Source organism: Lodderomyces elongisporus, chromosome 1 (genome assembly GCF_030384665.1).
Source record: "Lodderomyces elongisporus chromosome 1, complete sequence".
NCBI classification, from domain to species: domain Eukaryota; kingdom Fungi; phylum Ascomycota; class Pichiomycetes; order Serinales; family Debaryomycetaceae; genus Lodderomyces; species Lodderomyces elongisporus.
Genome location: NC_083673.1, coordinates 2,445,676 through 2,461,264, shown reverse-complemented (window position 1 = coordinate 2,461,264; position 15,589 = coordinate 2,445,676). Strand labels below are relative to the sequence as shown.

The following is a 15,589-nucleotide window of genomic DNA, read 5'->3' as shown; positions in this document are numbered from 1 at the left end:
ATGTGTGAAAAAGCATCCATCAGCGCAATCACTTCTTCAGATCCCATGTCTATACCTGCTAGATTACAAGTTGATATCAATACCGTACAGGGAGATGATCGGCCACAACAAGTTGGAAATCAGGTTTTCAATATATGGTACCTCAAATGGTCAGGTAGTGACAACTCAGCATCCAACTCATTCACCAGGTCCAAATTCAGGGTAAATATAAGTAATGATCAAGGGTACACTAGAGCAAGGAAAGGAGATCCAATTTGCTTGTTCTTTAGTCGAGGCTGTTGCTACCAAGGGTCAAATTGCAAATATTTTCACAGATTACCAATTTCATCGGATATCAAAGATGAGACACGGGATTGCTTTGGGCGAGATAAGACCACAGATTACAATAGCGATATGGATGGGGTAGGATCATTAAACCACAAGAACTGCACACTTTATCTCGGTGGGCTACAGGTAAGGCCCAATCTAGAATATTTGATCAAGAAGAACTTTAGAGAATTTGGCACTGTGGAAAAGTTGAAGGTGATTCAAAATAAAAGATGTGCATTTGTCACAATGAAAAACGAATACGAGGCACAATTTGCCAAGGAGGCAATGGATAGACAAACACTAGGACAAAATAGTGCCAGTAATAAAGAGGTGCTACATATTCGCTGGGCACGCCAGAGCCACCAGAACCACCAGAACCACAAGGATAGCAATGCAGATACAAGACCAAATCCTGAAAAACGAAAGTCTGACGAGTTGGTTGAAGATTTAGCCACTACAAGCATAAATGATGGTAGAAAAATTAACAACAATAAAAACGGAAACAATAGCAAAAATTTAATGAAAAAAATCAAACTTTGTGAGGAACTGGATTCCAAAAATAATTCATCCACTGAAGCTGTTGTTGAAATTGAAGGTCCTGACCTGGATGACGAAGCAGGAGCATTTGACGATGACGGCGAACTGCTACTGCTGCCTCATCACCACCACCACCATCATCATCATCAGCAGCATCATCATCATCAGCAGCAGCAGCAGCAACCTCAGCGGAACATACAAACACCAGATACATTTGAGGAAGGAACACTCAAGACAATGCCGCAAATTGGCACTGATAACCCCAAAGGTTTCAACCATCATGGCGAACATAACTATGGATACCCCAAAATGGAACGTTACGCCAGTGCTAAAGACAAGACAAATGATGAAGAAAAAAACAGGATAAAAGCCGGTTATGCAAGCGCTAATAGCATTCTCAAGGATTCGGCTCTTAATGATCTTGCAAGAATAAAGAAGAAACTTGTGCTTAAGATGATAGAACCGAGTTTGGTGAGTGTTTTGGGTAATTACTCAAGTGATGAAGATGATGATTGAATGATTATTAGCATATACATATACATACATAGATACATATATACATACGCAGACACACACACACGCACACACACACACACACACGCACACACACACACACACACGCACGAACACACACACACACATACACACACACACATACACACACACACATACACACACACACATATATACATATATATATATAAACAATAATTAAGAGCTTATGATTTGATAATGTTTAATCAATGTTTTTTTTTTTTGTTTTCCTAATCCTTTTCTCCTCTTTCCTGTTTTTCCTCTCCTTCTCCAGCTATTTTTGTCTATATAAAAAAAAGAACAAACACAGTCCATTGTTGTAACATCGTTCAATGACACCAATACTTTTTGAAGCTCTTCGTGTTGGTAATGTACCTCTTTGTAATAGGATAGCTGTGTCGTCAATGAGCACATACAATGCTAACCCTAATTCACACACAGTCACAACGACACATATTTCACATTATTCGCGTCTCGCAGCACAACATCCTGGTCTAGTTGTCTTGGAGAGCACTTCTGTTAGTAAAGACGCAATTTTCCATGAAGGAGATTTAGGAATATGGAACGAAGAACAAGCAAGAGGACTTAAAGAAGTGGTCGATGCAATACACAAACATAATGTACCATGCTGTATCCAATTGAACCATCCCGGACGTAAATCTATAGGCAATTGTGTTGTAGCACCTTCGGAAATTCATTATATGGAAAATTTCCCTAAAGATAAAGCCGATGCTGGGAAGTACAAGATACCACATGCATTGACAAGAAACGAAATCGACGAAATTATAGATGTCTACGTCTTGGCTGCAAAGCGTGCAGCAAGCGTGTGTGGCGCTGACATTATCGAGATTGCTTGTTGTAACGGCAATCTATTACATCAATTTATAAGCAAAAATTGCAATTTGAGAGATGATGAGTATGGAATCTTAAAGAGCGATATCAATAATCTTGATCAAACAGGCGGAACAAGTATTTTGCTAAAAATAATCAAATCTATTCGACAAAAAATTTCAACACCTTTATTCGTAAAACTAGCAATATGCGACAATATTTTCAAGAATGAGATATTGGACGACACATTGCAATTATGTCAAGCACTAAGCAAGATAGTCGACTTAATTGACGTCACATCTGGTGGGATATCACCACAATCGCAGCCTAGATATTTGCTCAACAACGACAAAGATATTCCGGGACAGGTTCCATTAGCCCAACTAGTTAAACAAAACACATTAGGAACTAAATGCTTTATCGGATGCAGCGGAGGCCTAAACCACAATATCAAGCAGCTTAATCAGTACGTAAAACTGGGTCAATTTGATATTGCATTTATAGGCAAAGCTTTTATGGAACAATCAAATTTCATGGAAACAATACTTGATAAATTTTAACCACATGCAAAGCTTACAAAAAATTGTTAATTTCAACCAATATTGTATCTGTACAACCATTCGGGTACTTTTTTCCGACCACTTTTTAAAAACTTCTTTAATGGCATAAATGTCTCAGCATCTGCATCATCCAAAAAGGTGTAACTTTCACCCAAGTTCCCTGCTCTACCAGTTCTTCCGATCCTGTGTATATATTCGTCAAATTTTTTGCTCATTTGGTAATTGATAACAAGACTCACATTGGGAACATCTATGCCTCTTGCCGCAACATCGGTTGCAACTAATATTGGTGCTTGGTGGGTCCTAAAATCTTCTAATGCTTCTTCTCGTGCTTCTTGAGATTTGGAGCCATGAATAACTACATTCAGCAAGTTATTCTGCTCCAATTCCAATGACAAAACGTCACAAACATGTTTGAAGTTAGCAAAGATGATAACGAGAGCGTTTCTATTTCTCCTCTTGTGGCCTTGCACAACTTTAATTAATTTGCTCAATCTTGCACTTTCCGCATATGTCGAAAGATAGTCGAAATGTTGATCAATATTGTCCAATGCCTCGCCAGCGCCTCCAATATAGATGTATGCTGGATCAATTAGGTACGACTTTGTAATCTTTTCAATTGGAGGTGAAATGGTTGCAGTATACATCATGGTTAATCTCTTAGTCAAGTGGAATAATTTACCATCAATTGTAGTCGATAACTTCTCATTCTTTGGTAGCAAATTAATCAACTTGTTCAAGTCCTTTTCAAATCCCATATCAATCATTCTATCTGCCTCATCCATCACCAAATAGTAGCATTTGCTGAAATTTAGAATCTTGCGCTCAACTGAATCGAGTAACCTTCCGGGAGTACCAACAACTATATGCACGCCTCTTCCTACTATCATATTATCAATTTGATCCATTGTTTCTTGATACTGGCGACCTCCAATGATGGACAAAACATTGAAACCCAATTGTTTGCCAAACTTCTCTGCTTCTTGCGTAATCTGTAAAGCCAATTCTCTAGTTGGCGCAAGTACCAATGCCAATGGTTCATTTCGCACTTTTTCATAATTCAAATAATTCCCATCCACGCGACTTAAATAATGAAGCAATGGAAGTAAAAAAGCCAACGTCTTACCACTACCTGTTTCGGCAACACCAACAACATCTCGCAGCTCAAGACTAATTGGAATACTAGCCCTTTGTACTGGTGTAGGTTGACGAAATCCAAAGCTCTTTAAGGATGCGAGAATCTTGGGATCCAATCCACTTTCATCCCACGAGCGAGTAGCATGCGGAATCTTCTTACCTTTTGTTGTAATGCCATAATCTTCGTTGAATATTCGCCAATCACGATCAGTCATTTCGGATAATAATTTAGTGGACCAATGCCCACTATTACGATCATCATGGAGCAAAGGATCTTGAAAGTCGAAGTTGTCGTCGTCGTCGTTGTTGTTCTTGTTATCATTGTAGTTATCACCATTTTCAACACCTAGTTGATCAAGCTCAAATGAGTATAAAGGTTGGGGGTTATAGTGTGGATCATCAATATCATCCCAGTCAAATTGAAACTTCTTGTGTCGCAGTTTTGATGGTGGTTGCAAAGATGTAGTAGGACGAGTTGAAGACTTCTGATGTGCGGAGAATTGTGTTGATCTTGAAACAGCACTACCGTGATTCACTGAACTTTGAGGATATTGCAGTTTAAGAGTGGTATTTGCACCATCTTCACCAGGGCCATTGCTTGACTTTGCTCTTTTCGATTTTGGAATGTATTTGGGAACGATTGCATCCTCTTTAAGAAGATCATCAATGGGTATTGGTCTTTTTGACATTAATATACAGCAACAACTCTGATGATAAGGATGATTATGATGAAAGTAAAAACGGTGGTTATAGAAGAGATGGTAGTAATTATTGAGTTTAAACGTTGTGGCAGATTAGATTCAATTACATCTAAACAACTGAAAAGTAGTATAATAATCAGGAAAAAAAATAATAAAGAATACATATGAAACGAGCAAACAAACAAACAAACGAAAAAAAACTCTTAACAAAACGAATATACCGCGTTCTCTTTGAACGATTAAAACCAAAATCAATTCTAATCCAAATTCATCACCAATATCAATTCTAAAGAGAAGACAGATTTGGGGCGCTTTTTAAGGCGACAAGAATGTAAATGTTTGAAAAAAATAAGTTCATATCACGTATAATTATCAGTATATCTAATTAGTTGTATTGTATCTTGATCTATAAAAAAACATCCTTAATCTATTTGCTCTTTTACCATTTGGTCTTGAAATCATTCTCCCCCTGTTTTTTTTTCTTCCTCTTTCACTCCTTCTGTTTTCCCATTTTCCCGTTTTCCATTTCCCGTTTTTTTTTTAATTTCCCATTTTTTTTTATTTCCATTTACGATTTCCATGTTTTTGTATTTTTTTTTTCCGTTTTGTAGCTTTCTATCCTTTGCCTTTTTGTTTTTCTTGAAAAAAAAAAACTACTATAATATAACTTTTTAAAGTTATTCACTTGTTGCTTTTAGTGTTAAAACCATAGAATGGTCCGTTTAATTCATTGCTCAAATGTTGAATCAAGTTCAACACATTGATCAGATGGAAATAGTTTGGTCTTGGTAAATGGTCAAACTCTGTAATTGAAAAATTCAAAATCTGTTCGTTACTCAACTCGTACTCGAGGGGTAACAACCCAGTGTCTTTTGCTGCATCGGCATTGTTCTCATCCTTAAATTTGTTGTTGGTATTGAGTTCATTGTAAACATTATTTTCGTTGGCAGATGCATCTATAATTGCCAGATGGCCAGCATCCTTGGCATCTAAAGTAATATATAATTCAGGTCTATCAAATGGCAAAACAGCACAGAGCCATATCCTAGTTTTGTAAATTTTGAAAAGTTCTTTAATCAACCCACGAAAATCAATCCTTTTGAAATTAGCAAAATAGTAGAAAATCAATTTTTTAAAATCGCATTGGTACTCCACATTAATCAACGTTAAATCAGACTCGAGGTGTAGCTCTTTGATCTTGTTGTAACATGTCGTGAATGCCTTCTTCTCTTCCAAGAATTTGCCACTGATTTTGTGAACTTCTTTTGGTGTGGCAAACCGCAATACTTGTTTTGTAGGTAAAGTGATGATGAATTCATTATCCTCATTCAGGTGAGAGTTGATAATCGTTGACGCATTAACTGCAGTAGAGTGTGTACCACCATGGACTTTGCTACTAGCTGTGTCATTAATAGTCAAGCTCTTGAGATGTTCTAATTTTTTCAAAAAATTGAAAAGAATGGCAAAATTGAGATTAACCAACGGTTCAACAATCATCACCATATCCTTACCACGATCTCCATCAACAATTACCAAGTCGTCTTTTTGTAAAAAGATGTTTGAGTTTGTTGGGTACGACAACAAGTCAAATTTCCCATTCTTGTTAATTACCAAGCACAAAATCTTGTGGTTGAATGTAAGATTGTTTAGATTCTTGATGAATGTGATTAATTTGACAACAATTGGGTTTGTTAATAATGCCTGGATTTTTTTGCATACTTGAGACGAAAGCTTGGGGTCTTGGAAATACTTTGTAGATTTGGAAAACAACTCTTTCAATTCTTGAGATGCAACAATATATTGATCTTTGAGTAAAAGCCCATTCTCCAATTGCATTGGTTGGGAAGAGTGTGGTGATTGAACCTGTTGTCCTAGTTGAGATAATTCGTTGCCACCGAAAAATGGGTGTTTTGAGGAATACTGTGGTTGTAACCTTTGACGTCCATGTTGCTGTTTCTGTTTCTGTTGTTGCTGTTGCTGTTGTTGATGGCGATGATTACTTAAAAAGGGAGTGTTGATCACATGTTGTACAGGTTGGTGCGAGGCATAACTTGAAGCTTGTGTTGAAAAATTCTCTTGAAATGGTACAAATGTATTGTTTGCGTTGATATTGTTGTTTTTGTTTTTGTTTTTGTTTTGGTTCTTGTTGTTGTTTTGGTTGTTTTGGTTGTTGTTGTTGTTGTTGTTGTTGTTGTCGTTGTTGTTGTCGATGTTGTTATTGTTATTGATGTTGTTGACATTATTGTTGTTACTACCAACGATTTGTGTAGGTTGCTGCTGTTGAGTGAGATTGACAGGTAAGTTAAATGGCGAACCGTATGGGAGATCAACCAATTGGCTTGGTCTTCTTGATTGGAACTCGCTAAACTTTGACGTGGTTCCTAAATTCAAATCTGCAAAGGAGTATTGGAGACTGAATCCACTGTCATTGTTAAAGTTATTATTGTTAAAGTTGTTGCGATCAAAATTATCGTTGAAATTGTTGTTTCTGGATTGTTGATAGCTATTCATCATTGCAAAAGCCGAGAGGTCTCTGCCACCGTTATTGAAATGGTTTGCAGAGAAAGCACCCAATTGTGTTTCTGGATGGTTATTTGACTGATAATGATTTTGTTGAACACTATTGCCTTCGAGGAATGAGTTTCTTGTAAAAGATTCTGCAGCATAGCTTGGTCTTCTAGATGAAATGGTTGATACCCCGCCTTGTAACTCTTTTGGTAAATTAAAGGTATTACCAGCAGCAGTGGAGTTGGTATTATAGTGGTAGTAGCCAGATAAATTTAACGGTGAGTCTCCATTGAGATCAGAGAGCTTACTGAATAATATATCATTAAAATTTGATTGGCTTAATGGGCTATCAGGAGCAGATGGTCCAAGCCCCTGTCCAGATGCTGCAATTTCCGACGAGCCAAACCCATTACTAGTGACGCTATTTCTGTTGTTGCTGTTGCTGTTGCCGTTGTTGGCACCGTTACCGTTGTTATTATTGTTGTTGTTGTTTGTTTGACTGTCGCCTATAATGCCATTCTGACCATTCTGACCATTCTGACCATGCTGACCATTCTGACCATTCTGATAATTTTGATCGAAAGCAAAATGGTTCAGGTAGGGTCTGGAATTGGTTGCCTTCGGCAGACTGATGTTATCATTATTGTTCAAAAAGTCAGGCAAGTTCATTTCAAAAAAAAAATAATGATTCTTTTCTTTTTCTTTTTTTTAGTAAAAATAGAACAAACAGACGAGGGTTGAGTTTGGTAGGAGCTGTATGGCTTGGTTCAGTGAGAAAGAGTCGTATGTTGGTGTGTGCTCTTTTTTCACTCTGATGTTGTCAATAATAAGTCTATATGTGTTTATGTAATTGCTTTGGGTTGGGGCTTTTGGTTAGTGTGCAAGAATAGTCTGGTTCGTTTGGATCTCTCTTTTCTTTTGGTTTGTTTTGTTTTCTTTTGGTTTGTTCTGTTTTATTTTGTTGGGTCTTTTATTTTTTTTTTTTTATTCTGAAATGAATTAGTTCTTATCCAACTATATCCTTTAGGTTTTGTCTAGAACTTTACGTTGATTATTATACTTAGGGAAAGGAACTCTTAAGTGGTCAAATATTGGAAAGAGTCTGAAGCAACTGAGGATGGCAATTGGTTTTCTTTTATTTTCAGGTCTCTCTTTTCTCTGTGTATGTGTCTCTTTCTAATTTTTCTTTCCCTTTTCCATTTTCCCTTTTTCCCCTTTCTCAAATTTTTTTTTTTTTAAATTTTTTTTTTGGTTGTTTGGTTGTTTGGTTGTTTGGTTTTTTGTTTTCGGTTTTAGTATTTAATTTTTGAACCTTGGCCTTTGAATCTTTAAGCTAGTTGGCAGAAGAGTAGGAAACTCCGTATACCAACTATACTTACAGTGACTAAATCTATTACAACATGAACTACGTCTACAGTTGAACCTTTTTCCCGTTTCTTCCTGTCTCTTGTAATTTTATTCGTTCCCATAAATAAACCTCAGAATACGTTTGCAACCTAGTAAGTTTTACTCTACTTGGCTCACCCTACCCCACCTCCCATATCTGAAAATACCCCAAAAAAAAAGAGGCAGAAAAAGAAAAGCAAGTTATGGATGGGGAAGAATAAGTCCGGTTTGAAGCTACCAAGGAGGAAGCACTAGAGAATGCCGATTAAACCAAAAGTTGACTCAAGAGTTTAAGAGGTAGACTCTCTCTCTCTTTCTACAACCTTTCTGAAAATTCAAGATTTTGATCATGATATATATATATATTTTGATTTGTAGTAGTGGTGACACTGTGTGTTGTGAATTGTGAATTGAGAATTGTGGGTTGTAGGTTGTGTGTGTGTGTGGGGGATGGGCGAAGAGGTTAGAATGAACAATCTGGCTCTACTTACATTTTTGCTCAGCCGCATACGGACGGCGTGCTCCTCCAACTTTTTTTTCTCTCTTTCTCTCTCTCCGTCTACGCTACCAAATTGTTTTTTTTCCCCATCAACTACCCATTTCTACTCCCTCCCTAAAAATGCAGACAGTTTATAACAAGTAAGCCTTTATTTAGGAAAAGCCAGGGCTCTTGTTGAAGAAAATATAAAATCCATAAGGTAATAAGAGTGTTTATCAGTGTTGTATTTGAATGAATTTCAACTAAATTGAAGAGAGAATAATAAGAATATGTATGCTTAAGATAAAATTATATTTCTATAGTGACCCTAATACCCAACTTACACAACATCATCTCCATCATCTTTCCCTATACCTCCTCCCCCCTTCGCCTCCCACCATCAATATTGTAATCATGGGTTGCTGCAGATTGCTTGTAGGTCACGTTAGTTTAAAAATCAAGGAATGGCGAGGATAATGAGTATTGAAAAGACTTTGTTTTTTTTTCAAAAAAAAAAATAAAAAAATTAATAATAAGGAAGGAAGAAAAACAAACTAAAAGAAAGAAAGGGGGGCGGGGGAAAGAGCAAGTGGGGAGGGGGGGAAGAGAGATGAAAGAGCAGCGAAAGAGTAATCTCCTCGAGTAATTGAAGAGCAAAGAACTAAAAGTATAAAGTCTCCCCACATATTTGTAGTCTCTTCATTTGACTTCATTTGACTTTGTAGCCATTCATATCTTGCCTCCCTCCCATTCCATATTCATGTCCATTTACTTCTCAAATTGCCTGATTGTTCGTTTAAGGCGTGATGCGAAAAAAAAAAATTATCATCAGTTTTTTTATTCCTTTTTTATATTTTTATTTTTTTATTTTATTTTATTTTTTTATTTTTTTATTTCTTCTGACGATGCGAGCAGTCGTGTGCTACCAAAAAAACAGAAAAAAAAAAGAATAGGTTGGCTAACTTTTCATCTTGCCACCTTTTTTTTTTTGATAGTAAAGAAAACAAAAAAATCAGCAGAATCACGAAACTATGAAAATCTTTGAAATCTAAACCTGATTCAAATGTTACTCAAGTGTAGTATTGAGAATTTGCAAGTACTTTGAAAAACTTTAAGGAAATGATCTTTTTTGTATTTTGTTTTTCTCTTTCTCTTTCGGTAGGAGGAACCAAGGAGTTCAACTAATTCTTCCCCCTCCCTCCCCTCGAATTTTTTTTATATCTTCCCCCGCTTCCTCGCTTTACCCTACTGCCCTCCACCCCCCCCCCCCCCCCCGAGCACAAACTTTATTTTTTATTTTTTTTTTTTGTTTTTTTTTTTGTTTCGCGACAAACTCGGAAAAAAATCCGGGGTAAAAAATTTTGAAAAAAAAAAAAAAACCACACTTCTCTCCTTCTTCACTACAATCGGTATAAGATAAACAAGGTGTAAAACAAATTACAAATCAGTGCTTTTCATGATTTTTCAAAAACTTTATAAATCTTTATTTTTAATTCAAAACTATATATTGTCAATCCTTACCAACCATTATTTGCTAAACGCTATCAAGTATTTACTAGAATTTTTCTTAAATCAAATGTAAAAAAAAAAATAAATAAATAAATAAACAAAAACTATCGAGAGAGAACTGAAAGTCATTATAAATGTATCTCCGCATTCTAGCCTCATCACTGCTGCTTCTCCAAAAAAATTTCCAAAAAAATCTCCAAAAAAATACTCCTTCCCGTCTTTCAGTTCATCTTTCTATTTTGATTGAACTGGACTAATAGAACTTCCTCTCCTAAAACCTTGACCAGCCTTTGGTGGGTAAGAGCCATGTCCTTCGACAAATACAGCTTCCTCAGCATCCAACGGTTCGCATGTGCACCAAATATCCTTCGGTGTGATATCCATAACCTCACTCACATGTTTGCCACATCCTGTCCAAGACTTGTGTTCTAAATCAATGAGGGGAAAAAAGGCAAAACTGTTAGTACAACACATCCAAACAAAAACAAAAAGCAAAGTAGTCCAGCCTTGAAGATGCAATTAAAGTAAGTTGCATCAAAGGTCCAAATAAGTAATGAAAAGAGACAAAGTTGCAATTGCAAATATACATACGACAAATTCCGCAAATTTCTGTTCTGCACATGATATTCTGTTATAGTTATAAGTTATTCAAATTGTAAAATTGTAAAATTGTATGTTGTTTTAGTATATTTTATTTATACTTTGTTTGAAAATTTGATAATGTAATGGAAAAGATAAATAGTGGATAGGAGTAGAAGGATAAAAAAAAGTACTTGGTTGGTTTTGCAAATAAAAAGTAAGGCATCTGCTCCTTTATATATTCTTTGAAAGCTTTGTGAGAGGATCCCTTCTTTGTTATTTTTTTTTTGTTTTCTTTACTATTTTATTATTCTTATTCTTATGTGTATTTTGTATTCTTATTTTTTTTTTGCTATTATCTCTTAATCTCTTTATCAACACTCTTTATCAACTTCACATTAGTCTCTATTGATTTCCGAATTTCACATTATGCTACATTTACCAAGAATAATATGTACAGAGTTTACAAACAAAACCCATGTACATGGCGTTATTATTGTAAAAAACCTATGTGTCTATTCTGCCGGTATTGTGCTAGTGTCAGCAGCAGTAGTGCTCGTACTACCACTATTATTATTGTTGTTATTATTATTATTCTTACCGGTGGTTCTAATAACGATGAAAGATAGGGGCCTCGGAAGAAAGATAAGAGATAAATGATTACAAAAGAACCAAAGTCACCTAAAAATCCAAAGTAAAATAATAGAAGTAAAAATAGAAATAAAAAGTACTGTGAAGCTCGGAAACAATAAAATAATTACCTCCATCAATTGAAGAAAAAAGGACGACATTATAGATATTTTTCTATTATTTTATTCTACTCTATTTTTCTATTATTGTTGTACTTTCTAGCTTTTTTTTTTGAAACCTTGATACCCATGATATAGCTTTTGTAAGGAAATAAACAAAAAAAGAAAGAGTATATTCGAGTAACAGATTATTCTGCAAACCCATCTACACCTTTTTGAATCCTTTCATTCATTCATTTGTCTATTTTACTCTTCAATTTACCCTTTTATTTCTTATTTAACTTATTACCAGAAGATGAACCAAAGAGTAAATAAAGTAGTGGAACAAGACGGGGAATGAAAGGAGAGTACAACAAAATTATTATTTGGCTCTCAACCCAATGTCATGGAAACAGTACAATGGGTAAAGGAATGACTTGTAGTCAACAAGAGAGATAGAGGGGGGAGGGTTGCATGGATATGGATATGGGCATGGGCATGGGAAAGGGACAGGTGAAACAAAATATAAATTCTTATTTCCCATCACAACAGAAAACTATGTATAAAGATTTCATAAAAAAAAAAAGCACAAATATAAACAAAAGCAAGAACAAGAACAAGGCAATAATGTATGAGATAATGTTTGAATTTATTATTATTACAAGTTTATAAACATCATCAACATTATCATTATTATTATTATCAATATCATTATTATCTAGATGGACATTAATCTCCGGATACGACTTTCGAAACATCATTGCAGTAGCAAGTATACACCTACAGCTAGAGTTGGAACTACTATTATAACAACTTTAGTAACTTTCAAACTCAACCTCTAGTTGCATTGGCGCCCAAGTTAAAAATGCTCCTTTATCTTTTTTTTTGGGTGTTAAAATTGAAATCTCTACCGTCTTTGTACGAATCTGCATGAAACGGAAAAGAGAAAATAAACAAATAAAAAATAAAAAGTAAAAAGTAAATACAGATCCTTTTATCCGGATGGTCTGATGTCTACATACACCCAATCTTCACACACGTTATCAACCGAAAGCTTTATCTCCTTCCTTGTTTCATGAAATAACTCCCGATCTGACACGATCTGGTATATCCCTTTTTATTTTTCTCTGTCTCTTTCTTCTTTTGATTTGACTTTTCAATTTCCAGATTCTCTTACACTTGAAAAACGTAAGTATGGGTGTGGGGACAAAAGAAGAGAAAAGGAGGTTTTGTATTTGTGTGTATTAGGGGGGGGGGGATAAATGGTGGTGTCAGGTGTATACTTTTGTTTGTTTGTGCCGATTGATACTGAAGCGTATTATAATCTGTAGACAATCATAATTGTTGCAACAACAGCATCAAATTAACAATATAACAATTTAACATTCCATTTCATTACCTTACTCTCCCTCTCTCTCTCTTTTTTTGCCAAAATAGAAAAGTAAGTACTGATCGGGTGCATCAAATCACACCATTCGTAATGCACTGGAACTGCCAATACTTGCAACTCCATCCCCCCTTACCCTACTCCCATCCCACTCTTTCTTTCAAAAAAAAAAGAACCTTCAAGTAACTCTTAGGATACACCAATATTATCATAGCATGGTATTATGCAAAAGCTTGACTGGAAGTTCAACGTAAAGCCCTATTATGCCTACACAATTTGCAACACATATTCTACTAGTACAAGTATTACTATTATCCTAGTATAGTATCAACATCAATACTGACTCTAGAAGAAACAAACAAATACTAAACTGATTGAATCTATTTAGGGAAACATCTAAGAGAAATTAGTGGAGATAGAAAACTCTTGAGTAGTCGTCTTCATCCTTTAAGAATCAGAAATAGAGAGGAAAAACAAAAAAAAAACAACAAAACACAATGGATATGTACTAATTGTTATGGTCCTTTTCTTTAACATATAATCTTTTCTTCAACATTGTTATGAACAATATTTTGGATAACAATTCCATAGAGTTAATTATGCATTCTAGACACATTTGTCACTTACTTTTTATCAACATCAATTACTTATGTTCATTTTGTTTTGTTTTTGTTTTTGTTTCTCTTTGATTCCTTTTCATCTCTTTTCTTGGACATAAAAAAAGAGAGAGAGACAATAGACTTGTGACTGCAATCCCATTCAACAATCATCTGTTTCTTCCAACATCAAGTTTACCAACATCAATCTCATATTCTTAAATGGTTCTAAAGTCCAAATCTAATCTTAATGGTGTAGACGTTATCTTTTTTTTTTCTTTTTGGCTATTAAATGGAAGCTAAAGATAACTATACAAACAGGAATTCAACATAGATATAAACCTATAAATACGTGCTTCTACAATGCAAGTAAACTTCCATTTTCAACTTGTTGTCTTTTTGTCTTTGCCGATAATTCCCACCCACCCTCCTTCCTTCCCCTCCCCACCCAATCTCCTCTCTTCATCCACCTTTTTTTAGCATTGATTGAATTAATTTTTAAATTTATTTTCTCCCAGAATTTACAAGTTTTTATCTGTTGCCTTTTCTAGAGCTTTCGTAATATTACAGATGTTGTTGCAATAACAAAATATTAGACTTTAATTACTTGTCGACGAAAAAAAAAAATTTAGCTTCCAACCCTTACAACAACTATAAACTTTGCACCAATTCTACTCGCTTTATAATTTCAAAAGCTAGCACCACCGGTTTGCGCACGATGTGCCTCTATCACATCACCATCATCCAAATCCAAAGACTGAGGGGTGTCTGTCTCCTTAACTCTCACACCATTGATGAAGAACCTCAAAGTATCCGAACTCTTACCTTGTCTCTTGCAGAAAGCATCAATAAGCTTCTTCATTGGCGTATTGTCTTTGATCTTGAAGAAAATCTCAGAAGAACCATCCGTAACTTTTAAATTAATGTGTTTTGGTCTTTCATCTTCCTGCTTCACAGCTTCTCCTGCGCCTGCACCATCGCCTGCACCGGCTTCAACTCCGGGTACAGCATCACCGCCGTTATTCTCCTGATTGGCTTCGTTTTGCAATTGCAGACCGCTTCCACCTGGTAATACCGGCGATTGCTGGCCATATGCTGTATCTTGGGGCTCGACTGATTCGGACATGTTTGATCTCTCGTTGATTATTTCAGTATAAAGTTTGTATTGATGTTACGTTTCGTTACGTTTCGTTTCGTTTAATTTCTTTTACTGTTTCCTTCTTTGCAAAGTAAAAATTATAACTGATGTTCTGACTTCTTCTTCTTATTCTTCTTCTTTTTCTTCTTCTTATTCTTCAAAGATATGGCAAGATGTGGCAAGAGAGCGAAATTAACAAGTTTGTATAAAAACTGAGAGTTTTGGTTTCCGTCATTGTAGAACGCAATCTACGTGCGGCAGCATCTGTCAATCCCAAATAGTTGAAAGAGTCCGCTACCTTGCCACCCAAAAAAAAAGACACACACTTTGTGAAATGCAAAACATAAAAAAACATAAACATATACAAGATATTGAAAAAAAATATATATATATAATTGAGATATATAGTCGAGTGCAACTTAATCACTTCAATTGCAAAGATTTTAAATAAAAACTTATAATTCAAGATGCAAACCAGAACATTTGAGCCAAGACTAAACAAGGATATACCATAGTCCATTGGGAAAGTACTACCAAATGGTGCAAAAAGGAATAGAAACAGGACTTTTTTTTGTTCTCTGTTTTTTTTTTTTGGTTCATTTATTGGTCAAACTAACAGATGTATAATCTAAATAATAATAATAATTATTATTATTATTATTATTACTACA

At 35.3% G+C, this 15,589-nt stretch overlaps 6 protein-coding genes across 6 annotated transcripts; 2 read left to right on the top strand and 4 right to left on the bottom strand. All coding sequences in view use genetic code 12, as the record gives it.

The window, feature by feature from the left end:
• Positions 1–1,362, top strand: CWC2 (Pre-mRNA-splicing factor; the record flags this gene model as incomplete). The annotated part of the gene is made up of 1 exon (XM_001528341.1): positions 1–1,362. One exon carries the CDS (start codon positions 1–3, stop codon positions 1,360–1,362), a length of 1,362 nt encoding a protein of 453 aa, XP_001528391.2.
• Positions 1,363–1,712: 350 nt separating this feature from the next.
• Positions 1,713–2,771, top strand: PVL30_000880 (uncharacterized protein; the record flags this gene model as incomplete). The annotated part of the gene is made up of 1 exon (XM_001528340.1): positions 1,713–2,771. The coding sequence occupies one exon, from the start codon at positions 1,713–1,715 to the stop codon at positions 2,769–2,771; it is 1,059 nt and encodes a 352-aa protein (XP_001528390.2).
• A 32-nt stretch (positions 2,772–2,803) lies between these two features.
• On the bottom strand, positions 2,804–4,597 carry PRP28 (mRNA splicing protein prp28; the record flags this gene model as incomplete). The annotated part of the gene is made up of 1 exon (XM_001528339.1): positions 2,804–4,597. The coding sequence occupies one exon, from the start codon at positions 4,595–4,597 to the stop codon at positions 2,804–2,806; it is 1,794 nt and encodes a 597-aa protein (XP_001528389.2).
• Positions 4,598–5,290: 693 nt separating this feature from the next.
• On the bottom strand, positions 5,291–7,786 carry PVL30_000878 (uncharacterized protein; the record flags this gene model as incomplete). Its single annotated transcript, XM_001528338.1, has 1 exon — positions 5,291–7,786. One exon carries the CDS (start codon positions 7,784–7,786, stop codon positions 5,291–5,293), a length of 2,496 nt encoding a protein of 831 aa, XP_001528388.2.
• Positions 7,787–10,724: 2,938 nt separating this feature from the next.
• PVL30_000877 (uncharacterized protein) lies at positions 10,725–11,112 on the bottom strand (the record flags this gene model as incomplete). Its single annotated transcript, XM_061119193.1, has 2 exons — positions 10,725–10,918; positions 11,082–11,112. 2 exons carry the CDS (start codon positions 11,110–11,112, stop codon positions 10,725–10,727), a joined length of 225 nt encoding a protein of 74 aa, XP_060975176.1.
• A 3,356-nt stretch (positions 11,113–14,468) lies between these two features.
• SMT3 (SUMO protein smt3) lies at positions 14,469–14,906 on the bottom strand (the record flags this gene model as incomplete). The annotated part of the gene is made up of 1 exon (XM_061119192.1): positions 14,469–14,906. The coding sequence occupies one exon, from the start codon at positions 14,904–14,906 to the stop codon at positions 14,469–14,471; it is 438 nt and encodes a 145-aa protein (XP_060975175.1).
• Between the last annotated feature and the right edge of the window lie 683 nt (positions 14,907–15,589).